Source organism: Heptranchias perlo, chromosome 3, assembly GCF_035084215.1.
Source record: "Heptranchias perlo isolate sHepPer1 chromosome 3, sHepPer1.hap1, whole genome shotgun sequence".
NCBI classification, from domain to species: Eukaryota; Metazoa; Chordata; class Chondrichthyes; order Hexanchiformes; family Hexanchidae; genus Heptranchias; species Heptranchias perlo.
In genome coordinates this window covers 117,672,568-117,699,087 of record NC_090327.1, presented here as the reverse complement: position 1 = coordinate 117,699,087, position 26,520 = coordinate 117,672,568, and the positions used below count along the sequence as shown (strand labels likewise).

The following is a 26,520-nucleotide window of genomic DNA, read 5'->3' as shown; positions in this document are numbered from 1 at the left end:
GAATATAGTCGGGGCGCTCTGTCAGTGTGGTAACTCTGGGCCATAACGCAAATCGTTCTAGGTTAGATGCTCAATAATAAAGGTCAGAGGTGACATTTCGTGCATTGGGCTTATTCCAGGTAGAACCTATTTTGGGGTGGTTGGGGATGGGGAGGAAAAATGAGAAACCTATTACTCAGAGAGAGGTGCGAATGTGGAACTCGCCATCACGTGGAGTAGTTGAGGCGAATAGAATAGATGCTTTGAGGGGGAAACTAGATAAGTACATGAGGGAGAAAGGAATAGAAGGATATGCTGATAGGGATAGATGAAGGAGGGTGGGAGGAGGCTCGTGTGGAGCATAAACACCGACATAGACTAGTTGGGCCGAATGACCTGTGCTGTAAATAAATACTGTGTAATGTAATACCGGCCATCTGAAAGGAAGAAGTGGGCACTGAGTGGGGGAGGTCCGGGCTAACATTGTTGTTTGAACCCAGAAGCGGAGGCATTTTGTTTTTACATACGGCCCCTTCCAAAGCGAGCAGCATGGAGAAGCTGGCAGATGTTTCCATGGGAGAGGGACCTGACACACCCTGAAACCCACCCCCCTCCCCCCCACACGAAGCCACTCTTTGCCTGGACCTTGTTGCCGATTAGGCAGGTGGGTGCCTTAGATGTGCTTAGGTTTGCCAACTCAGATTGGGCATATTTCTGGAGGGTTCATCACATGACCTCCTGCCTCCGCCCGCCCTGCCCCCACACTCCCGCCATTGGTCGCCCGTCACACCCATCCTCGTGAAGCTCACCTTCCCATCGGAAAGTGAATACACTCTTCGTTACCCGATTGAATGATTCTTGAATGTCAATCAAACAACCTTTTTTCCCATCTCCAATATTTTTATAACTAATGAACAGAAGTGTTCAATGAAAATTAAAACAACACTATGATCTTTCTCCCAGGTGTTGCTGCAGCAGTGTTCAGGAGATTAATCTTCCATTCCTGGAGACTCCAGGACAATTCTGGATCATTGGTAATCCTAGATGTGCTCCTAGTCAGGTGAATGTCAGCCGGCTCAGTGGTAGCACTCTCACCTCTAAGTTGGAAGGCTGTGGGTTCAAGACCTAATCCGAAGACTTGAGTGCATAATCTAGGCTGACGCTCCCAGTGCAGTACCGAGGGAGTGCTGCACTGTCAGAGGTGCTGTCTTTTGGATGAGATGTTAAACTGAGGCCCCGTCTGCCCTCTCAGGTGGATGTAAAAGATCCTATGGCATTATTCAAAGACGAGCAGGGGAGTTCTCCCTGGTGTCCTGGCCAATATTTATCCCTCAACCAACATCGCTATAACAGATTATTAGTTGCTGTTTGTGGGACCGCAAATTGGCTGCCGCGTTTCCTACATTACAACAGTGACTACACTTCAAAAGGCTATAAAGTGCTTTGGGAGATCCTAAGGTCTTGAAAGGCACTATAGAAATGCAAGTCTTTCTTTTTTATAATGAAACCCTCGAGAGAAGACTGAGAACTATTTATTAGGAACAAAAATGGAGTTGTACAAAATGCGTAATGGTTCATGAGGAATTTAACAGCCCACAGATTGAAGCCTTAAGTGTGCTGCAGAGAACGCTGTAAAGGTCTACAGATAGCAGAAGTAGGTCTTCTGCCATTCTCATTCAATTTGCTGTTGTATTGGTTCTCTCTTCACAGCCGAAGACACAAAAAACATACCAGAAATAATGGGGAACCAGGGTCTAACAAGCGTGAGGAACTTAGTAAAGATTAGTAAAGGAAAATTACTGGAGAAATTAATGGGACTAAAAGCCGACAAATCCCCTCGACCTGATGGCCCTCATCCTAGGGTTTTAAAAGGCGTGGCTGCAGAGATAGTGTGATCTTCCAAAATTCCCTAAATTCTAGAACGGTTCCAATTGATTGGAAGGTAGCAATTGTAACCCTGCTATTCAAGAAAGGAGGGAGAGAGAAAACAGGGAACTACAGGCCAGTTAGCCTGACATCAGACGTCGGGAAAATGCTGGAATCCATTATTAAGGACGTTATATCGGGGCACTTAGAAAATCATAATATGATTAGGCAGAATCAACATGGTTTTATGAAAGGGAAATCGTGTTTGATAAATCTACTGGAGTTTTTTGGGGATGTAACTAGCAGGGTAGATAAAGGGAAATGAGTGGTTGTAGTATATTTGGATTTTCAAATGGCATTCGATAAGGTGCTATACAAAAGATTGTTATACAAGATAAGGGCACATGGGGTTGGGGTAATATATTAGCATGGATAGAGGATTGGTTAACGGTCAGAAAACAGAGAGTAGGAATAAACGGGTCCTTTTCAGGTTGGCAGGCTGTAACTAGTGGGGTCCTGCCAGGATTGGTGCTTGGGCCTCAGCAATTTACAATCCATATCAATGACTTGGATGAAGGGACCGAGTGTAATGTATCCAAGTTTGTTGATGATACAAAGCTGGGTGGGAAAGTAAGCTGTGAGGAGGACACAAAGAGTCTGCAAAGAGATATAGACAGGTTAAGCAAGTGGGCAAGAAGGTGGCAGATGGAGTATAATGTGGGGAAACATGAGGTTATTCACTTTAGTAGGAAGAATAGAAAAACAGAATATTTTTTAAATGGTGAACAACTATTAAATGTTGGTGTTCAGAGAGATTTGGGTGTCCTTGTACAAGAAGCACAAAATGTTAACATGCAGGTACAGCAAGCAATTAGGAAGGCAAATGGTATGTTAGCCTTTATTGCAAGGGGGTTGGAGTACAAGAGTAAGGAAGTTTTGCTGCAATTGTACAGGGCTTTGGTGAGACCACACCTGGAATACTGTGTACAGTTCTGGTCTCTTTACCTAAGGAAGGATATACTTGTCTTATTGGTGGTGCAACGAAGGTTCACTAGATTGATTCCTGGGATGAGAGGGTTGTCCTATGAGGAGAGATTGAGTAGAATGGGCCTATACCCTCTGGAGTTTAGAAGAATGAAAGATGATCTCATTGAAACATATAAGATTCTGAGGGGGCTTGACAGGGTAGATGCTGAGAGATTGTTTCCCCTGGCTAGCGAGTCTAGAACTTGGAGGCATAGTCTCAGGATAAGGGATTGGCCATTTAGGACTGAGATGAGAAGGAATTTCTTCACTCAGAGGTTTGTGAATCTATGGAATTCTCTATCCCAGAGGGCTGTGGATGCTCAGTCATTGAGTATATTCAAGGCTGAGATCGATAGTTTTTGGACTCTAGGGGAATCAAGGGATATGGGGTTTGGGCAGGAAAGTGGAGTTGAGGTCGAAGATCAGCCATGATCTTATTGAATGGCGGAGCATGTTCAAGTGGCCATATGACCTATTCCTGCTCCTATTTCTTATGTTTTTAATAAAGGGTTACTGTCAGGTGGATATTTATAACTTTCCTATTGACTGAGAGATGAGTTAAGGTAGCTGGACAGAGTTTCGACAGAAGTTTAGTCACATTAACACATTAATACAGCGATCTCTGCTTTTCTCCAATTCTGGCCTCTTACACATTCCCGATTTTCATCGCTCCACCATTGGCGGCAGTGTCTTTAGCTGTTTAGGCCCTAAGCTGTGGAATTCCCTCCCTAAATCTCTCCGCCTTTCTACCTATCTCCTCTCCTTTAAGACGCTCCTTAAAACCTACTTCTCTGATTAAGCTTTTTGCTCACCTGTCCTAATACCTCCTTATGTGGCTCGATGTCAAATTTTATTTGATAATCGCTCCTATGAAGCGTCTTGGGACGTTTTACTACGTTAAAGGCGCTATATAAATGCAAGTTGTTGTTGTTCACAGTAAATTAACTTACATTGTCAGCGGTGTTGATACATTAGCTAAAACAGAGGAAGAGGAGACTTTCGCTGTGTTGAAGATTCTAACCGTTGGAGAGAGTGGGGTCAAAATCTGGCTCAGTGAAGCTAATTTGCAAATGATCTAACTGGTGTCTCCCAGATTCAGTATGGAAATCTCGGAGGCAGAATGCCGAACAATCTGTAATTCTTTTGTCAGTTATTTCACAACCTGTGAACCACAATTTTCTTGACCAGACCCCATTTGGAGTACTGCGTTCAGTTTTAGGCGCCGCACCTCAGGAAGGATATATTGGCCTTGGAAAGGTTAGAGTGCAGATTCACCAGAATGATACCGGGGCTTAAAGGGTTAAATTATGAGGATATGTTGCATCACCTTGGCTTGTATTCCCTTGAGTTTAGAAGGTTGAGGAGTGATCCAATCGAGGTCTTTAAAATGATAAAGGGATTCAATAGGGTAGATACAGAGAAACTTAAATATATAGCTAGGCCATTTAGGAGTGAAATCGGGGAGCACTTACAGTGGAAATCTGGGGGTCAATTGGAGCTTTCAAGACTGAGATCGATAGATTTTTGTTGGGTAAGAGTATCGGGGGATATGGAGCAAAGTTGGAGGAACAGGCCCGAGGGGCCGAATGGCCTCCTCCTGTTCTTACGTTCCCATAACCAGTCCTCTGGCAGAATGGTGGAGTGCAAACGTGTGCAATAACTTACCTTTCTGACCCCATTCACTGGGGTACTCAGTAGTCCTTTGTACATTATCTCTTCTCCACGTGCTGGATGGAAAAGCAGACTAGCAACTGTCAGAAAGGTAGTGAATTTCTTGAGTGTGTCCGGAGTAATTTTTTACAGCAGTATGTCCTAGAGGCAACGAGGGGGCAAGCCATACTAGATTTAGTAATGAGTAATGAACCAGATTTAGTTAACGGCTTAACTGTACGTGAACATCTATCCAATAGCGATCATAACATGATCGAATTCAATGTGGTGTTTGAAAGGGAAAAAAGTGAATCAGCTGCTAAGATTCTAGACTTGGGTAAGGCCGACTTCAATGGGATGAGACAGAGACTGTCCACAGTAAACTGGGCAAATCTGTTGATGGGTAAAACGACTGATGATCAGTGGGAAATGTTTAAAGAAACTTTTAACGTGCTACAGAATCGGTTTATACCCCTGAGGGGCAAGAACTCTACTTGCCAAAAAAAACAGCCATGGACAACTAAAGAGGTAAGGGACAGTATAAGACATAAGGAAAGGGCATAAAAAAGACAAAAACTGGCATAGATCCTGGCGAATTGGAAAGATACAAAGAGCAACAAAGGGTTACAAAACAGATAGCGAGGGCTACAAACAGAGAGTATGAAAAGAAACTTGCAAGGGATATCAAAACCAATACGAAGAACTTTTATAGTTATATTAGGAAAAAGAGGGTGGTCAGGAGCAGTGTTGGCCTCTTAAAAACTGAAAGTGGGGATGTTGTCATTGACAATGGGGAAATGGCGGACATGTCAAACGATTACTTTGCGTCAGTATTTACAGTAGAAAAAGAGGATAGCATGCCAGAAATCCCAAGAAAACATATTGAATCGGAGACAGGGACTCAATAAAATTAACATAAGTAAAGCAACAGTAATGAAGAAAATAATAGCACTAAAGAGTGACAAATCCCCAGGACCAGATGGTTTCCATCCCAGGGTTTTAAAGGAAGTAGGTGAGCACATTGCAGATGCCCTAACTATAATCTTTCAAAGTTCTCTAGATTCAGGAACTGTCCCTCTAGATTGGAAAATTGCACATGTCACTCCGCTTTTTAAGAAAGGAGAGAGAGGGAAACCATGGAATTATAGACCAGTTAGCCTAACATCTGTTGTGGGGGAAATGCTGGAGTCTATAATTAAGGATAGGGTGATTGAACACCTTGAGAATTTTCAGTTAATCAGGGAGAGCCAGCATGGATTTGTGAAAGGTAGGTTGTGCTTGACAAACCTGATTGAATTTTTTGAAGAGGTGACTAAAGTAGTGGACAGGGGAATGTCAATGGATGTTATTTATATGAACTTCCAGAAGTCATTTGATAAAGTCCCACATAAGAGACTGTTAGCTAAGATAGAAGCCCATGGAATCGAGGGAAAAGTACAGACTTGGTTAGGAAGTTGGCTGAGCGAAAGGCGACAGAAAGTAGGGATAATGGGAAGATACTCACATTGGCAGGGTGTGACTAGTGGAGTCCCGCAGGGATCTGTCTTGGGACCTCAATTATTCACAATATTTATTAACGATTTAGATGAAGACATAGAAAGTCTCATATCTAAGTTTGCCGATGACACAAAGATTGGTGGAATTGTAAGCAATGTAGATGAAAACATAAAATTACAAAGAGATATTGATAGATTAGGTGAATGGGCAAAACTGTGGCAAATGGAATTCAATGTAGACAAATGTGAGGTCATCCACTTTGGATCAAAAAAGGATAGAACAGGGTACTTTCTAAACGGTAAAAAGTTAAAAACCGTGGATGTCCAAAGGGACTTAGGGGTTCAGGTACATAGATCATTGAAGTGTCATGAACAGGTGCAGAAAATAATCAAAAGGCTAATGGAATGCTGGCCTTTATATCGAGAGGACTAGAGTACAAGGGGGCAGAAATTATGCTGCAGCTATACAAAACCCTGGTTAGACTGCACCTGGAGTACTGTGAGCAGTCTGGGCACCGCACCTTCAGAAGGACATATTGGCCTTGGAGGGAGTGCAGCGTAGGTTTACTAGAATGATACCCGGACTTCAAGGGTTAAGTTACGAGGAGAGATTACACAAATTGGGGTTGTATTCTCTAGAGTTTAGAAGGTTACGGGGTGATCTGATCGAAGTTTATAAGATATTAAGGGGAACGGATAGGGTGGATAGAGAGAAACTATTTCCGCTGGTTGGGGATTCTAGGAGTAGGGGGCACAGTCTAAAAATTAGAGCCAGACCTTTCAGGAGCGAGATTAGAAAACATTTCTACACACAAAGGGTGGTAGAAGTTTGGAACTCTCTTCCGCAAACGGCAATTGATACTAGCTCAATTGTTAAATTTAAATGTGAGATAGATAGCTTTTTGGCAACCAAAGGTATTAAGGGATATGGGCCAAAGGCAGGTATATGGAGTTAGATCACAGATCAGCCATGATCTTATCAAATGGTGGAGCAGGCACGAGGGGCTGAATGGCCTACTCCTGTTCCTATGTTCCTATGTTTAGCCTTAGCTCAGAAGCGATAATGCAACAATGGATTATGAGGCAATTTAAGGATTATATGGAGGCCCCCAGGCAAATACGCACTCTCCCTGCAGTAACTCATTCATGCAACTGGAAAGTGATGATACTCATGAAAGCACAGCCTTGAAGGAAGTACGTTCACCAGTCCAGATGCCTTCAAGATGGCAAATTGCCTTGTAGACTTAGGATGCATTCACACTATATTGTAGTGTCGGTGTGAAGCAGTTACATTTGACAGATGTGCAATGCAGGTTTTTCAATTGTACTGCGATACTTCAAGCCAAAAATAATGTTAATTAGCTCATCAAGATAGGTTTTATGTCATCCAATCACCAAAGAGAGCTTGCCTACCACCTTGACTCTTTTCCAAGCCTGCTAAAACACAGTTTTATTTTTTTTCAAAACGTTTAATAACAAAAGACAAAAAAAAATCAAAAATGCCAAAAGAGCAGAAATACTTGACAAATTTCTTCAGATGAGTAGTTATTTCCTAAACTGATATGGACAATTGCCAGCACATTTTATGGAACTAGTCCAAACACACTGATAATGCAGTCTGTGGATTAAGGTTACAAAGTTTGTTTTTTGGCAACCTTATCATGCAATACAAAAATACTCCCAGAAGACTGAACATAATTTAATTTTTTTTTGCTAAGGTTTACAAAGTTTAATTTTACAAAGTTAGTTGTAACAAAGTCCAGCTGGAGTCAGTTCAAGACCTGGTAATTCATGGATGCAGGCATAAAGGGTGACTCTGTGCCTGATTGTTTTGTTACACCCCTTTGCTGAAGATTATACTGGAATCATTGAATCAAACATCGAAACATAGAAAATAGGAGCAAGAGTAGGCCATTCGGCCCTTTGGGCCTGCTCTGCCATTCAAAATGATCATGGCTGATCGTCTAACTCAGTACCCTGTTCCCACTTTTCCCCATATCCCTTGATTCCTTTAGCATTAAGAAATATATCTATCTCCTTGAATACGTCTAATGACTTGGCCTCCACTGCCTTCTGTGGTAGAGAATTCCACAGGTTCACCACCCTCTGAGTGAAGAAATTTCTCCTCATCTCAGTTCTAAATGGCGTACCCTGTATCCTGAGACTGTGACCCCTGGTTCTGGACTCTCCATCTATCGGGAACATCCTCCCTGCATCTAGTCTGTCTAGTCCTGTTAGAATTTTATATGTTTCAATGAGATCACCTCTCATTCTTCTAAACTCCAGTGAATATAGGCCTAGTCGACTCAATCTCTCCTCATACGTCAGTCCTGCCATCCCAGGAATCAGTCTGGTAAACCTTTATTGGACAGCACAGGAGGAGACCATTCGGCCCATTGTGCCTGTGCCGGCTCTTTGAAAGAGCTGTCTAATTAGTCCCTCTCCTACACTCTTTCCCATAGCCCTGCAAATTTTTCCTTTTCAAGTGTGTATCAAATTCCCTTTTGAAAGCCACTATTGAATCTGCTTCCACCACCCTTTCAGGTAGTGAATTCCAGATCATAATAACTCGCTTTGCAAAACTATTTCTCATCAGCTCCCCTCTGCTTCTTTTGCCAATTACCTTAAATCTGTGTCCTCTGGTTACCAACCCTCCTGACAGTGGAAACAGTTTCTCCTTATTTACTCTATCAAAGCCCTTCATAATTTTGAATACCTCCATTAAATATCCCGTTAACCCTCTCTGCTCTACGCTCTGAATACAATCCCAGCTTCTCCAGTCTCTCTACGTAACTGAAGTCCTTCATCCCTGGTATCATTTTAGTAAATCTCCTCTGCACCCTCCCCAAGGTCTTGACATCCTTCCTAAATGAGGTGCCCAGAATTGGACACAATACTCCAGCTGAGGCCTAACTAATGAAATAGCCTCCAATTATTCACTTATTTTGCCATCAGAGGCAACACTTTGTGCATAGAGTTGTCACATGGCTGTACGAAAAGCTACTGATCACATTTTAGGAACAGCTAGTAAGAAGGGATGCTCAGTGGGATATAAAGGTGATATTTGTGTTTCTAAGTGTTCCAAACCCACCTCAAAACACTTGATACTCAAGCCTGTGCACTTGTGTGTGACATGTGTTGTGTCAGGCTTGAACTAGTCCACTTAATACCGCTGTGGAATATTTCGCCTGTGGGAGAGTGAAGAACATAAGGAGAACAGTAAAATAGACTTAGTTGTCCTGACTGTCTTGTATGTTGTGAGATGGTCACAATGCTGTAATGTTAACAGTTTAAGCCTTTAGTTATTAATGCAAAGCGCTACACATCTCAGAAAACTATTCTTATTTTCTTTTTGTGGATAGAAGGTACAGAAACTTCAGACCTAGCATTGACAGGCGGAACCTTGATCAGATCACCTTGATACATATTAGTGCCATTCTAATACATGCCCGTTGATTTAATTTTTTTTTGTGCCTTCTTTTAGGGCTTGCCTTAACTTATATCCTTGAGAATAGCTTTAAGCCTGAAGCTGGAACCAGAACGGGTGTGCCAAAGATTGGAATCTTGATCACAGATGGCAAATCCCAAGATGACGTCCTTCCACCAGCTAAAAGTTTACGTGAGGCTGGCATCGAACTCTTCGCTATTGGTAGGTCACTGAATGTCTGTGTAGGTATAATTATCAACTAGAAACGCTGAAAAATGTTTAACCAGATTTAACTGACACCATCTGACTTGGACCATTGGTTGCTATTTTTGATGTACTGAGATAGGCTCCAGCCAGTTATTTTTCCCCATGAGATTTTTTACGTATTGCAATAGGATTTCTCAAGGTGAATCTTCTTTGTAGTACAGTGAAACCTGCATAAACGGACACTCCCAAAAAATGGACACCTGCAAAAAAAAATGGGCACTTATTGAGAGACCCAAATAATTTGTATGGTAAAATATACAAGAGGCATTCTTAAACCATGGACATTTCAAATTATGAACTATGGACAGCCTTCAATGCACCAAGCCCCTTTTACAACTTAAAACACAGGACAGGCAGGTCAGCACGAGGCAGCAGCGGGTTTTGTGAAAGGAACGGCTTTTGTGGAATGAGGAGCGCTTTACCCAGAATCCACAGCGGCAGAGAAACAGCTGTATCTCTGGGATTGAATGCTCGCACGGCTCTGTCCCAGGGATAGAGCGGTTTCTCTGGGATTGAATGCTCGCACGGCTCTGTCCCGGGGATAGAGCGGTTTCTCTGGGATTGAATGTTCGCACGGCTCTGTCCCAGGGATAGAGCGGTTTCTCTGGGATTGAATGCTCGCACGGCTCTGTCCCAGGGATAGAGCGGTTTCTCTGGGATTGAATGCTCGCACGGCTCTGTCCCGGGGAGAGAGCGGTTTCTCTGGGATTGAATGCTCGCACGGCTCTGTCCCGGGGAGAGAGCGGTTTCTCTGGGATTGAATGCTCGCACGGCTCTGTCCCGGGGATAGAGCGGTTTCTCTGGGATTGAATGTTCGCACGGCTCTGTCCCAGGGATAGAGCGGTTTCTCTGGGATTGAATGTTCGCACGGCTCTGTCCCAGGGATAGAGCGGTTTCTCTGGGATTGAATGTTCGCACGGCTCTGTCCCGGGGATAGAGCGGTTTCTCTGGGATTGAATGCTCGCACGGCTCTGTCCCGGGGATAGAGCGGTTTCTCTGGGATTGAATGTTCGCACGGCTCTGTCCCGGGGAGAGAGCGGTTTCTCTGGGATTGAATGTTCGCACGGCTCTGTCCCGGGGATAGAGCGGTTTCTCTGGGATTGAATGCTCGCACGGCTCTGTCCCGGGGATAGAGCGGTTTCTCTGGGATTGAATGTTCGCACGGCTCTGTCCCGGGGAGAGAGCGGTTTCTCTGGGATTGAATGTTCGCACGGCTCTGTCCCGGGGATAGAGCGGTTTCTCTGGGATTGAATGCTCGCACGGCTCTGTCCCGGGGATAGAGCGGTTTCTCTGGGATTGAATGCTCGCACGGCTCTGTCCCAGGGAGAGAGCGGTTTCTCTGGGATTGAATGCTCGCACGGCTCTGTCCCAGGGAGAGAGCGGTTTCTCTGGGATTGAATGCTCGCACGGCTCTGTCCCAGGGAGAGAGCGGTTTCTCTGGGATTGAATGCTCGCACGGCTCTGTCCCAGGGATAGAGCGGTTTCTCTGGGATTGAATGCTCGCACGGCTCTGTCCCGGGGATAGAGCGGTTTCTCTGGGATTGAATGTTCGCACGGCTCTGTCCCGGGGAGAGAGCGGTTTCTCTGGGATTGAATGTTCGCACGGCTCTGTCCCGGGGATAGAGCGGTTTCTCTGGGATTGAATGCTCGCACGGCTCTGTCCCGGGGATAGAGCGGTTTCTCTGGGATTGAATGTTCGCACGGCTCTGTCCCGGGGAGAGAGCGGTTTCTCTGGGATTGAATGTTCGCACGGCTCTGTCCCGGGGATAGAGCGGTTTCTCTGGGATTGAATGCTCGCACGGCTCTGTCCCGGGGATAGAGCGGTTTCTCTGGGATTGAATGCTCGCACGGCTCTGTCCCAGGGAGAGAGCGGTTTCTCTGGGATTGAATGCTCACACGGCTCTTTCCCAGGGAGAGAGCGGTTTCTCTGGGATTGAATGCTCGCACGGCTCTGTCCCAGGGAGAGAGCGGTTTCTCTGGGATTGAATGCTCGCACGGCTCTGTCCCAGGGATAGAGCGGTTTCTCTGGGATTGAATGCTCGCACGGCTCTGTCCCAGGGATAGAGCGGTTTCTCTGGGATTGAATGCTCGCACGGCTCTGTCCCGGGGAGAGAGCGGTTTCTCTGGGATTGAATGTTCGCACGGCTCTGTCCCGGGGATAGAGCGATTTCTCTGGGATTGAATGTTCGCACGGCTCTGTCCCAGGGATAGAGCGGTTTCTCTGGGATTGAATGTTCGCACGGCTCTGTCCCGGGGATAGAGCGGTTTCTCTGGGATTGAATGTTCGCACGGCTCTGTCCCGGGGAGAGAGCGGTTTCTCTGGGATTGAATGTTCGCACGGCTCTGTCCCAGGGATAGAGCGGTTTCTCTGGGATTGAATGTTCGCACGGCTCTGTCTCGGGGAGAGAGCGGTTTCTCTGGGATTGAATGTTCGCACGGCTCTGTCCCTGGGATAGAGGGGTTTCTCTGGGATTGAATGCTCGCACGGCTCTGTCCCAGGGAGAGAGCGGTTTCTCTGGGATTGAATGCTCGCACGGCTCTGTCCCAGGGATAGAGAGGTTTCTCTGGGATTGAATGCTCGCACGGCTCTGTCCCGGGGATGGAGCGGTTTCTCTGGGATTGAATGTTCGCACGGCTCTGTCCCGGGGAGAGAGCGGTTTCTCTGCTGCTATGGATACTGGGTAAGGAACTCCCCATTCTGTTGAAAATTTTTACTTTTTGGAAAATAGGACACCTGCAAAAAAAAAGGACAGCTGATGCCAGTCCCCATGGTGTCCGTAATTTGCAGGTTTCACTGTACTTTTTCTATTATCAGCATTTAATGTCATTCATTTGTTCGCTAACACAGTTGTTACCATTTCTGTTAAATAACAGGCGTGAAAAACGCAGACGTGAATGAGCTGAAGGCAATCGCCTCAGAACCCGATGAAACGCATGTCTACAATGTGGCGGACTTCAATATCATGAACACAATCATTGAAGGCCTCACTAAAACTGTGTGCTCACGCGTGGAAGAGCAGGACAAAGAAATAAAAGGTATGATACAACACACCTGTGCTTTGCATCAGTGCGGATATAGAATTACATGCGATAGTAGCCGGGGGCATAAAATGGGTGGTAGCAGATCAGCTGCCCCCCTTATAGCCTGCCCGATTTTCCTTTCCACGTATTACATGCAACCAAACTGCTAATGCCTGTTTTATGCCCCTGACGAAGTTGAAAGTTTCACCCAATTTCTCCCTCCTCCTCCTTTTTTTCTCTTTTGCTCTGATCTTAATCCATTTTCCAAAGTTTATAGAACAGAAATGAAAGCTGCAACAGGTGTGTGATTAGTACATTGATAGTTTTTCTCACTTTCTCACATAGACACAGCCTTTTGTTAAAAAAAACGCTCAATATGAATTTTATCTCAGTGAAACTTGTGAAAATTCTTCTCATGCTTTTCAAAATTATTTGAAGGCACGCTACTGGGCAGAATGTTCTAGAAGCTGAAGAAAAATATAGCATAAGAAAAATATAGCATTAGTGCAGCTGACTGAATGGTACTAATGCATCTTGGTATGTGCTCTGATTACACAATCCAAATTAAATCACAAGTCTGGGATTGAATGCTCACACGGCTTGAATGCTTAAAGGACTTAACCTCTCCCAAAAGCCCAGGCTTTTGGGAGAGGTTAAGGCCTTTAAGTAAAAACTTTAATGAAAGTATTAAAAAGCACAGAAGACAATTCAATTGATAAATTTAATTACGTTGTTGTGAAGTATACAATTTTTATTTAAAAAAAAAAATTCTTTAAGCATTTTTTTTGGACAATAGAAATTTCAGTTACTTAGGGAAAAATAGCTGAAAGAAAGTTCCAGCAAGATTTATGGGAACGTGGCCAGATTGTGCGTCAGTGATGAGAATGTGGAACTCGCTACCATAACGAGTGGTTGAGGCGAATAGCATAGATGCATTTAAGAGGAAGCTAGATAGGCACATGAGGGAGCAAGGAATAGAAGGATATGTTGATAGGGTTAGATGAAGAGGGGTTGGAGGAGGCTCGCGTGGAGCATAAACACCGGCTTGGACCTGTTGGGCCGAATGGCCTGTTTCTGTGTTGTAGACTCTATGTAATTCTAGAGAGGCAAAGCCCATATTAAATCTGGACATAGAAATTAATAATGCAAAAAGTTGACACAAAAAGTGTAATAAAGTGTGACAGCGGGAAGTGAAATGTTGCAGATAGGAAGTGTGTGCAGATGTAAGATTTTTAACAAGACATAGATACATAAAAGACACATCTCAAATAGGCTGAGAATTTCTGTGAAAGTTTTTATTCAGGTTTAACTTTACAGGTCTTTCAGTGCCATTATTCATTAAAAAGATATAATTATTAAGCGAATGATGCCCATAGCTAAACAACACTATTAGCATGCTAACTGCAGAACTGATAGCACAAAATCAGATTTTCTCTCTGCATTATGTGTAGCAAAATTGTCACTACATTTATAAAGAATTTATTGGTCATTTTGCTCCCCACAGTGCTCAGAGGAAATCTCTCCCTGTCAATACTCCCGGCACAGGCACGATGGGACGAATAGCCTCCTTCTGTGATGTATCATTCTATGATTCTATGATACTCGGATTTTGTGACTTTTATTAGCATAAGGAAGGCATCTGATTCAATTTCATGCCCTTTTGGTATGTGGCCACTAATCAATAGTGACACTGGCTTTTCTTCATACTGGTGCAATTCTGACCCTCAGTACTAGGTTTTATTTTATTTCCCGAATCTTTAGAAGCAACTGGAAGTGTGAGCTCAAATCCAGTGGGGCCCATGAACCTCGTTACATCTGACGTAACAGCCCGGGGCTTCCGTGTCAGCTGGTCACACGCACCCGGGAAAGTCGAGAAGTATCGCGTAGTGTATTACTCTACCACCGGAGGACACCCAGAAGAGGTGGGTTCTTTTTAATCGCAAGTACATAACTGCAAAATTGTATCATGTACCATTATGTACATATATTTTTAAATATTAGTTTTAGAATATAAAAGGATAAATAACTTTGTGATGTTTTATTTATTAGGCTAAAATGCCCCCCCCCCAATTAAAAAGTAAAGCATTTTTTATCTACCTATTTGGTGGCAGCCTGCAGCGGCCCTTTAAAGACTGCTGGTTTCGCTGCTGTTTGCCTGAGAAAACTGAAGGGCGCATGCCTGCTGCGGTCAGTCAAGATCCAATATCTGAAAGGAACCTGAAATAGGTGTCAGGCCCATGACTTGCACAGGCAATGCTTGATTCAGGCTGGCGCCCTTGGACCACTGCTGGGCGCTCTAACCAATATGGGGTGTGGTGCATACCCGGTGCAGAATGAGCGCATGCACGCCATATTGGACCCTTTAGCGCCCGTTTTCAGGTGCAATCCAATTCCTAGGCCGTTATCAAAAGTCTTGTTACTTAGCAGAATCTGTAAGAACATTGTTCTAAATTGATATGTAAATCCATTGTGTACTGATTCTAGTTTGATTGTCCTGTTTTGTACAGATTTTAATGCTTATATTTTTTTTAAAAAAGGCGTAGTGATTTTTTCAACCATTTGCCTATTAGTGTCAGTTGTGGTTCAGTGGGTTGCACTCTTGCCGCTGTATATCTAGGAAGGTTGTGGATTCAAGTCTCAATCCAGAGACTTAAGCTCAAAATCTAGGCTGATACTCTCAGTGCATTACTGAGGGAGCACTGCACTGTCAGAGGTGTTGTTTTTTGCATGAGATGTTAAACCAAGCCTGCCCTTTCAGGTGGACGTTAAAGATCCTATGACACTATTTTGAAGAAGAGTAAGGAAGTTATCCCTGGTGTCTTGGCCAATATTTATCCCTCAACCAACATCACTAAAAACTGGTTATCTGGCCATTACCTCATTGCTGTTTATGGGAGCTTGCTGCGTGCAAATCCCTCCATGGCCTCATCCTCCTTATCTCTGTAACCTCCTACAACCCTCCGAGATCACTGCGCCTCTCCAATTCAGACCTCTCATGCAACCCCGATTTTCATCGCTCCACCATTGGCGGCCGTGCCTTCAGCTGCCTAGGCCCTAAGCTCTGGAATTCCCTCCCTAAACCTCTCCGCCTCGCCACCTCTCTTTCCTCCTTTAAAACGCTCCTTAAAACCTAACTCTTTGACCAAGCTTTTGATCATCTGTCCTAATATCTCCCTATGTGGCTCGGAGTCAAATTGTGTTTGATAACGCTCCTGTGAAGCACCTTGGAACGTTTCACCATGTTAAAGGTGCGATATAAATACAAGTTGTTGTTGTTTTGACTGCCACGTTTCCTACATTACGACAGTGACTACACTTCAAAAGTACTTCATTGGCTGTAAAGCGCTTTGGGATGTCCTGTGGTTGTGAAAGGTGCGATAGAAATACAACTTTCTTTTTTCTTTTAGGTGGTTGTGGATGGAACGGAATCAACTGCCGTTCTTCAGAATCTGATGTCCCTGACGGAGTATCAGCTGGCGGTGTTTGCCGTCTATGCGAACGCAGCCAGCGAGGGCCTACGGGGGGCCGAAACCACATGTGAGTAGCACATGGCTAAGTCCCGATCCTGTGTTTAAGCTAGGGTTGCCAACCACCCTCCAGGATTGTCCTGGAGTCTCCAGGTATTAAAGACTAATCTCCTGGACACTGCTGTGAGCAAAAACCCAGGGAGAAAAATCATAGGGGCATTAATACAAAATTCTGTTTTGTTCATTTTCTTTGAACACTTTTATTAGTTATAAAGATATTGGAGATGGGGAAAGGATGTTTGACGGGAGGCCATATGATAAAATCTCCAGGAATGCATCCAACCCAGAGTTGGTAACCCTAACTTAAACATCAGCTTTGACATTTACAACTTTAAACATTTGGGTTTGAGAATTAGTTTCGATTATGCATGGAATGCAGACACAGTGATAGAAACATTTGTTTAAAAGAAAATTGCAGACAGTTTTGCTGATGGAAGTAGGCTGAGATTTTGGCAGAGTCCTTCGCTGTTAAACTCTGAAACAAGTCGCACAGTAAGTCCTGAATAATGCTTTGTAATGTTGCCCTTTGTAAGATTAGACAGAAGTTTATTTATACGGAACCTCGTTTACAAAATTAGCTTTCACTGCAATCTAAGGCTTGGTTTAAGGCCAGGTTCATAGCTGTTAGTCTACAGTGCCAAAAGCTAGAGGAATTTTAGCTTTCAGAGGATATATTCCATGACGGGCTTTTATTTCAACCAGTGAATGTAGCATAATTTAAATAACTTGTAGTGGATTATGAAGCAGTGGCCCATTCTACAGTTATGGATATCAGTAAAACCTGAAGATGGAACTGCTGCCAGGAATTTGATATTTATTATACTGCATTATGTATTGTTTTTTCTTAAAGAGCTTCCTTTAAGAACTTTCTTTAAACTATTATTAAATTGGGTGTGGGTAGTGTACAAAGCACGGTAGAGGCAGCATTACGTAGGTAACAAGGTGATGAAAAACATGGGCCTAAATTTTAACCCCGCGAACGGGTGGGTTGGGGGCGGCTGGGAAGATAAAAGTTGTAAAAAACTAAAACCCGACCCCAACCTGCTTCCAACCCGCCCACTTCCGGTTTTAATGGAGGCGGGTCGAGTGGCGGATGACCAACTCGCTCTCAGGAGGCGGGTCGGTCAGTGAAAGCTTTCAAGGAGGTTGTGGGCAGAGGGCGGGGAGGGGGGAGGGGAATTGCTGACGGGAAACCCGGAAGTGCAGGTTTCCCGCACATCCTTACGATTTTGACGTTAGGACGTCTTTTATTTTTATTTTGTCGGTTTCTTGCCCGACAGGTCAGCCTGTTTGACAGGCTGACCATCAGTCGGACGGGAGAAGAGCCAGGAAGCAGATGCGAGCAGGTAAGCCTTAGGTGGGAAGTGGCGTGGGGGGGGGGGGAATTGGTGTTGGGGGTCATCGGGGGGACCGGAGGTCGGTCATCAGGGACCGGTCATCGGGCGGGGGGTTGGGGGTCATCAAGGGTCGGTCATCTCTGGGTCGGCTGTCATCAGTGGTTGGGGGTCACGGGAGCCATCGAGGGTCGGAAGTCATTGAGGGTAGGCCTTCAGGGGTGTCAGGAGTCATAGGGGGGTCGGGAGTCATTGGGGTCAGGAGTCATTGGGGTTGGTCATTTGGGGGGTCGGGGGTCATCGGGGCTGCTCATCGAGGGAGGTTGGGAGTCATCGGGAGTTGATAGTCATTGGGGGTTTCGGGAGTCATCGGGGAGGGTGGGGGGTCATTGGGGGATCGGGAGTCATCGGGGGGTCGGAGATCGTGGCGTCGGAGAACGTGGGGTGGGGAGGTCAAAGATTGGGGGGGGCGTGGGTCGCTGCAGGTAGGCTTGTTGAGCCTGGGAGAAGCACTCCTGCTCCTCCTAGCCCACAAGCAGTGCGATGAAGGCACTTACTTGCCGAGCTGGGCCTTCTTGCCTCCTCTCACGTGACATGAAGCAGAAGGCCTGGGAGTTAAAAATAAAAAAGCTGTAAAAATAGTGTCAGATGTTGGTCAGTGGGTTCAGAAGGTCAGAAGGTTGTGGGTTCAAATCCCACTCCAGAGACTTGAGCCTATAATCCAGGCTGACACTTCCAGTGCAGTACTGGGGGAGTGCTGCACTGTTGGAGATGCTGTTGGAGATGAGATGGTAAACCAATGCCCTGTCTGCCCTCTCAGGTGGATGTAAAAGATCCCTTGGCATTTCAAAGAAGAGCAGGGGAGCTCTCCCCAGTGTCCTGGCCAATATTTATCCCTCAACCAAAATCATTAAGAAACAGATTATGTGGTCATTATCTTTTGCTGTTTGTGGCATCTTGGCTGCCACGTTTCCTACATTACGACAGGGATTACACTTCAAATGTAGTTCATTGGCTGTGAAGTGCTTTGGAACGTCCTGAGATCATGAAAGGTGCTATATAAATGCAAGTCTTTCTTTCTTAATCTATCTGAACTCGCTAAAATAATTTATGCAGCAAACATCCAAACGCAGCCTTTAAAAATACCTAATAAATGCCTTGCCTCCTCTTGAGTCCCGCATCTTTTTTGCAGCACCTTCTTCTCCATGGCTCCAGACCTCTCACTGCAGATTTTCCATTCCAGACCCAGATTCTTAGCAACAGCTACTCCACTTAAGTCACACATAATCTTCATTCACCCCCAACGAGACTGAAACAATTTGTAAAGTGGGTCTAGTTTCAACTGCATCAAAGGCTGGAGAGTCTAGAACTAGGGGGCATAGTCTCAGGATAAGGGATCGACGTTTTAAGATTGAGATGAGGAGGAATTTCTTCACTCAAAGGGTTGTGAATCTTTGGAATTCTCTACCCCAGAGGGCTGCGGATGCTCAGTCGTTGAGTATATTCAAGACTTAGATCGATAGATTTTTGGAATCTAAGGGAATCAAGGGATAGGAGGATCAGCAATCAAGGGATATGGTGATCGGGCGGGAAAGTGGAGTTGAGGTCGAAGATCAGCCATGATCTTATTGAATGGCGGAGCAGGCTCGAGGGTCCGTGTGGCCTACTCCTTCTCCTATTTCTTATGTTCATGCTTAGGACGTCATTGGAGGCAACAGATCAGCCACAGGGTTGGACTCAGGACTTGGACGCTAAAGACTTTATAAGCACAAAGTCACTCTGCATATTCTTGTATTTCATGATATGCAGTGAGATATCTTTTATTTAGCCTTATATAAATGTAATAAAAAATATGATAATAGCTTTAAATGTAGATGTTGCCCCATATTGGTTTCAGTATGAATGATACTGGGTTAAATTATGAGGACAGGTTGTACAGACTAGGCTTGTATGCCCTCGAGTATAGAAGATTAAGGGGCGATCTAATCAAGGTGTTTAAGATGATTCAAGGAGTTGACTGGATGGATAGAGAGAAACTATTTCCTCTGGTGGGGGAGTCCAGAACAAGGGGACATAACCTTAAAATTAAGCTGGGCCGTTCAGGGGTGATGTCAGGAAGCACTTCTTCACACAAAGGGTAGTGGAAATCTGGAACTCTCTCCCCCCCCCCCCAAAATCTGTTGAGGTGGGGGGTCAATTGAAAATTTCGAAACTGAGATTGATAGATTTTTGTTAGGTAAGGGAATTAAAGGTTACGGAACCAAGGAGGGTAGATGGAGTTAAGATACAGATCAGCCATGATCTAATTGAATAGCGGAACAGGCTCGAGGGGCTGAATGACCTCCTTCTGTTCCTATGTTCCTATGTATGAATATTCATTTGTTTATTTTTTTCAGTGGCACTTCCTGCAGCTGTAGATCTGGATATCTATGATGTGACTCACAGCAGCATGAGAGTCAAGTGGGAAGCGGCTGAAGCTGCCTCTGGTTATATGATACTTTACGCTGCGCTCACGGGAGGAGAGACAGCTGACGAAAAGGAGGTACGGTTTTTACTAATGGACATTATCCAATTTTCCATTAAAGGATGATTTCACCCGCTTATCATCTAATGCCCATGAATCCGCGGTTAGATTATCAGGAAGATATAACTTTCTAGTTCTTCGCCAGTCTTTCCAGTTTAAACAGGCTCAATTAAAGGATGAAATGGACACCAACCTCTCCCCTCTCTAATTGTTAGGCCTGTAGTTCAGTGGGTAGTACTTTTGCTTCTGAGTCTTGGGTCGTGGGTTCATGTCCCACTCCAGAGACTTGAGCACAAAAATCAGGGCTGACAGTCCCATTGCAGCACTGAGGGAGTGCTGCACTGTCGGAGGTGCTGTCTTTTGGAGGAAACGTTAAACTGAGGCCTTGTCTGCCCACTCAGGTGGACTTAAAAGATCCCATGGCACTATTTCGAAGAAGAGCAGGGGAGTTCTCCCTGGTGTCCTGGTCAATATTTATCCCAAAACCAACATCACTAAAAACAGATTATCCAGTCATTATCACATTGCTGTTTGTGGGAGCTTGCTGTGCACAAATTGGCTGCTGCGTTTCTGACATTACAACAGAACTTCATTGGCTATAAAGTGCTCTGGAATCTCCTGAGGTCGTGAAAGGCGCTATATAAATGCAAGTCTTTTTTTTATTTTCCTTTCTCATGCCACAGTTATACTGCAGATTTTCTGTTGTGCAGCAAAATCTTTTGGATCATGTGGAAAATACATGTTCAATTCCATTTTGTGGTTTAGCATGTCTATCAATGGTGACCTTGGCTGCAATATAGCTTTATGTGCACAGACACATTTTTTTGAAGACTGAAGTTTAAAAGAAAAGTTCAGATAGCCCTGTATTGATGTTCAAGTTGCAGTGAGTATGTCAGCTCTTTTCTAGCATTAGAAGCAACAGTCTCTGTCAAAGACCAGTGAGAAATGCATTTGATACATCACTCAATAACCATTCAAGCAAAGAGTATAATAGTGGATGGCTACCAGCTTCACATTTTTAATGTTGCATTGCTTGACTATAATTAGAATAGAAAAGCAAGGAAGTTATGATAAACCTTTATAAAACACTGGCTAGGCCCCAGCTGGAGTATTGCGTCCAATTCCATGCACCACACTTTAGGAAGGATGTCAAGGCCTTGGAGAGGGTGCGGAGGAGATTTATTAGAATGGTACCAGGGATGAGGGACTCCAGTTATGTGGAGAGACTAGAGAAGCTGGGGTTGTTCTCCTCAGTTAAGGGGAGTAATAGAGGTTTTGAAAATTACAAACCGATCTTTGACAGAGCCTTACCCTTCCCTCCCAATACTTGCCCAGAACCATCCCCCCTCTCCCAAGGCCTATGATTCTAATTCAGACTTAGGCTTTTAAAGATAAATGGTGTAAATTCAGAACAATGTCCTCATGCCTTGCACCCAATTTATGGAACTGGTGATTTTCCAATCTTATATTTGACTGTGAAATGATAAGAGTTACGATTGAGAAATCAGCTTGTTGTATTTTCCTTAATCCACCACAGGTAAAAGTGGCCGATTCAGTTACAGATATAGAACTGGAGGGATTGACTCCGAACACTGAATATACAGTAACGGTGTACGCCATGTATGGTGAGGAGGCCAGTGACCCCCTGACTGGACAAGAAACAACATGTAGGTCCTGATGATGCTTTTACTTAATTGTATTCCTCATACTATCTGAACACCTGCAGCATCATCGAATGTAAGAAATGCCGAAGAAAGCTTTCCAATTATGGCCAATACCATCAGATCTGCTTTTCATAGAATCATGCAGCACAGAAGGAGGCCATTCGGCCCATTGTCATTAATCCGGCCGATCTCGGTGCCTCCTGTCGAGCTGCCTCTCGGACCACGACTGGCGGCCACAACTTTCGTAAATGAGGCCGGTATTCCGATTTCCCACGGTCCTGCCAATGGCCTCATTAGACACATGCAGGGTCACATCACTCAGATCAGGTCCCGATTTGGGCACGGTCCAATTTCTAGGCCATGGAGGTTTATCTTTTGACATAGATGTTTGCGTGAGTAACCTCAACCTATATTCATAAAAGTCATAATAACAATAAAACCAGACAGATCACCTGGCATCGGACCACTAGGCACCGGACACGACAAAGGCAAACAAAGCCCAGTCGACCCTGCAAAGTCCACCTCACGAACATCTGGGGACTTGTGCCAAAATTGGGAGAGCTGTCCCACAGACTAGTCAAGCAACAGCCTGACATAGCCATACTCACAGAATCATATCTTTCAGCCAACGCCCCAGACTCTTCCATTACCGTCCCTGGGTATGTCCTGTCCCACCAGCAGGACAGACCCACCACAGGTGATAAACAGTCAGGAGAGAATGGCCCTGGGAGTCCGCAACATTGACTGCGGACCCCATGAAATCTCATGGCATCAGGTCAAACATGGGCAAGGAAACCTCCTGCTGATTTCCACTACTGCCCTCCCTCAGCTGATGAATCAGTCCTCCTCCATGTTGAGCACCACTTGGAGGAAGCACTGAGGGTAGCAAGGGCACAAAATGTACTCTGGGTGGGGGACTTCAATGTTCATCACCAAGAGTGGCTCAGTAGCACCACTACTGACTGAGCTGGCCGAGTCCTGAAGGACACAGCTGCCAGACTGGGCCTGAGGCAGGTGGTGAGCGAACCAATACGAGGGAAAAACCTACTTGACCTCATCCTCACCAATCTACCTGTCGCAAATGCATCTGTCCTTGTCAGTATTGGTAGGAGTGACCACCGCACAGTCCTTGTGGAGACGAAGTCCTGTCTTCACACTGAGGACACCGTCCAAAGTGTTGTGTGGCACTATCACCGTGCTAAATGGGATAGATTCAGAATAGATCTAGCAGCTCAAAACTGGGCATCCATGAGGCGCTGTGGGCCATCAGCAGCAGCAGAATTGTATTCCACCACAATCTGTAACCTCATGGCCCAGCATATTCCTCTCTCTACCATTACCAACAAGTCAGGGGATCAACCCTGGTTCAACGAGGAGTGTAGAAGAGCATGCCAGGAGCAGCACCAGGCGTACCTAAAAATGAGGTGCCAACCTGGTGAAGCTAAAACACAAGACTACATGCATGGTAAACAGCGGAAGCAACATGCTATAGACAGAGCTAAGCGATTCCACAACCAACGGGTCAGATCAAAGCTCTGCAGTCTGCCACATCCAGTCGTGAATGGTGGTGGACAATTAAACAACTAACGGAGAAGGAGGCTCTGTAAACATCCCCAACCTCAATGATGGCAGAGTTCAGCACGTGAGTGCAAAAGACAAGGCTGAAGCGTTTGCAACCATCTTCAGCCAGAAGTGGATGATCCATCTCCGCCTCCTCCCGATATCCCCACCATCACAGAAGCCAGTCATCAGCCAATTCGATTCACTCCACATGATATCAAGAAACGGCTGAGTGCACTGGATAAAACAAAGGCTATGGGCCCTGACAACATCCCAGCTGTAGTGCTGAAGACTTGTGCTCCAGAACTAGCCTCGCCTCTAGCCAAGCTGTTCCAGTACAGCTACAACACTGGCATCTACCCGACAATGTGGAAAATTGCCCAGGTATGTCCTGTCCACAAAAAGCAGGACAAATCCAATCCGGCCAATTACCGCCCCATCAGTCTACTCTAAATCATCAGCAAAGTGATGGAAGGTGTCGTCAACAGTGCTATCAAGCGGCACTTGCTCACCAATAACCTACTCACCGATGCTCAGTTTGGGTTCCACCAGGACCACTCGGCTCCAGTCCTCATTAAAACCTTGGTCCAAACATGGACAAAAGAGCTGAATTCCAGAGGTGAGGTGAGAGCGACTGCCCTTGACATCAAGGCAGCATTTGACCGCGTGTGGCACCAAGGAGCCCTAGTAAAATTGAAGTTAATGGGAATCAGGGGGAAAAGTCTCCAGTGGCTGGAGTCATATCTAGCACAAAGGAAGATGGTGGTGGTTGTTGGAGGCCAACCATCTCAGCCCCAGGACATTGTTGCAGGAGTTCCTCAGGGCAGTGTCCTAGGCCCAACCATCTTCAGCTGCTTCATCAATGACCTTCCCTCCATCATAAGGTCAGAAATGGAGATGTTCGTTGATGATTGCACAGTGTTCAGTTCCATTCACAACCCCTCAGATAATGAAGCAGTCTCTGCCCGCATGCAGAAGACCTGGACAACATCCAGGCTTGGGCTGATAAGTGGCAAGTAACATTTGCGCCAGACAAGTGCCAGGCAATGACCATCTCCAACAAGAGAGAGTCTAACCACCTCCCCTTGACATTCAACGGCATTACCATCGCCGAATCCCCCACCATCAACATCCTGGGGGTCACCATTGACCAGAAACTTAACTGGACCAGCCACATAAATACTGTGGCTACAAAAGCAGGTCAGAGGCTGGGTATTCTGCAGCCAGTGACTCACCTCCTGACTCCCCAAAGCCTTTCCACCATCTACAAGGCACAAGTCAGGAGTGTGATGAAATACTCTCCACTTGCCTGGATGAGTGCAGCTCCAACAACACTCAAGAAGCTCGACACCATCCAGGACAAAGCAGCCCGCTTGATTGGCACCCCATCCACCACACTAAACATTCACTCCCTTCACCACCAGCGCACTGTGGCTGCAGTGTGTACCATCCACAGGATGCACTGCAGCAACTCGCCAAGGCTTCTTCAACAACACCTCCCAAACCCGCGACCTCTACCACCTAGAAGGACAAGGGCGGCAGGCACACGGGAACAACACCACCTGCACATTCCCCTCCAAGTCACACACCATCCCGACTTGGGAATATATCGCCGTTCCTTCATCATTGCTGTGTCAAAATCCTTGAACTCTTTCCTAACAGCACTGTGGGAGAACCTTCACCACACGGACTGCAGCGGTTCAAGAAGGAGGCACACCACCACCTTCTCAAGGGCAATAAGGGATGGGCAATAAATGCTGGCCTCGCCAGCGACGCCCACATCCCATAAACAAATTTTTAAAAAATTCATCAACAACTTGCATTTAACGTAGTAAAACGTCCCAAGGCGCTTCACAGAAGCGTAATCAGACAATAATTGACACCGAGCCACATAAGGAGATATTAAGACAGGTGAGGTTCGAAGAGGTAGGTTTTAAGGAGCGTCTTAAAGGAGTAGAGAGGTAGAGAGTTTTGGGGAGGGAATTCCAGAACTTAGAGACTAGGCAGCTGAAGGCACGGCCACCAATGGTGGAGTAATGGAAATCGGGGATGCACAAGAGGCCAGAATTAGAGAAACGCAGAGATCTCGGAGGGTTGTAGGGCTGTAGGAGGTTACAGAGATAGGGAGGGGCAATGCCATGGAGGGATTTGAACACTAGGATGAGAATTTTAAATTCAAGGCGTTGCCGGACCGGAAGCCAATGTAGGTCGGTGAGCACAGGGTGATGACATGACTGGATTCTAAATAAATTGCAAATGCGTACTGCAGATTGTATGTAATCTTTTAACGTCCAGATTATGTCCATTGTGGAAAATATATTAAAAAATTAACGATTTGCAAAATCTGTTTTATCTTGTCTGTGGATTTACGAGAAAATAAATTTATATTTCTTCTTTTCTCAGTGCCACTTACTCCTCCCAGAAACCTACAATTCTCAGATATTGGGCACAGCAATGCCAGGGTTACCTGGGACGCAGGATCGAAGAAAGCAGTCGGGTATCGCATCATGTACGTGAAAACCGATGGGGCTACAATAAATGAGGTGAGCCCAGGAATTGGCTACTGAACAGCTCACTAATAGGAATAATAAGACAAATTTACCATTCATTTATTTTCTTGAAAACTGATCGGGGGAAAATTGCTCTGAGTGTTGCACTAAACGTGCGTTTATGAGTAACCATTTAGTTTGTTCACGCTAACCAAGGCATCAGTGAAAGTGACCATGAAGCTATCGGATTCTTGTAAAAACCGATCTGGTTCACTAATGTTCCTTTAGGGAAGGAAATCTGCAGTTCTTACCCAGTCTGGGCCTATATGTAACTGCAGTCCCATTCCCAAAGTGGTTGACTCTTATCTGCCCTTTAGAGTTGCCCAGCAAGTCACTCAGTTGTACTAGTGATGGCCAATAAATGACGGTATTGCCAGCGATGCCCACATCCCAAGAATTTAATTGAAGAAAAACATCTGTTCCCTCTCATAAAATTGATTATATATGTTATGCACATTGATGTAGAGTCCTGGCATCAACAATTTTACTTCACTGGTGAAGAAGGCTTTGATGGATTTTTCCTAATTTTTTACGGCTGTACTTTGCCAAGGCATCAAGGGATATGGGGATGGTGCAGGAAAATGGCGTTGAGGTAGAAAATCAGCCATGATCTTATTGAATGGCGGAGCA

General features: G+C 45.2%; 1 protein-coding gene across 8 annotated transcripts in view; it reads left to right on the top strand.

Annotated features, from left to right (window-relative positions):
- The window catches only part of col14a1a (collagen, type XIV, alpha 1a), a 244,686-nt gene that overhangs the window by 104,275 nt on the left and 113,891 nt on the right, over positions 1-26,520 (top strand). For all 8 annotated transcript variants that reach the window (XR_010962201.1, XR_010962202.1, XM_067981666.1 and 5 more), the window contains exons 8-14: positions 9,502-9,666; positions 12,586-12,747; positions 14,494-14,654; positions 16,140-16,269; positions 19,990-20,135; positions 21,655-21,784; positions 25,745-25,884. Coding sequence is in view for 6 of the 8 variants with exons in the window: in XM_067981666.1 (XP_067837767.1) it covers positions 9,502-9,666; positions 12,586-12,747; positions 14,494-14,654; positions 16,140-16,269; positions 19,990-20,135; positions 21,655-21,784; positions 25,745-25,884 (1,034 nt within the window). In the remaining 2 variants the exon portion in view is untranslated. The remainder of the gene's footprint in view (positions 1-9,501; positions 9,667-12,585; positions 12,748-14,493; positions 14,655-16,139; positions 16,270-19,989; positions 20,136-21,654; positions 21,785-25,744; positions 25,885-26,520) is intronic.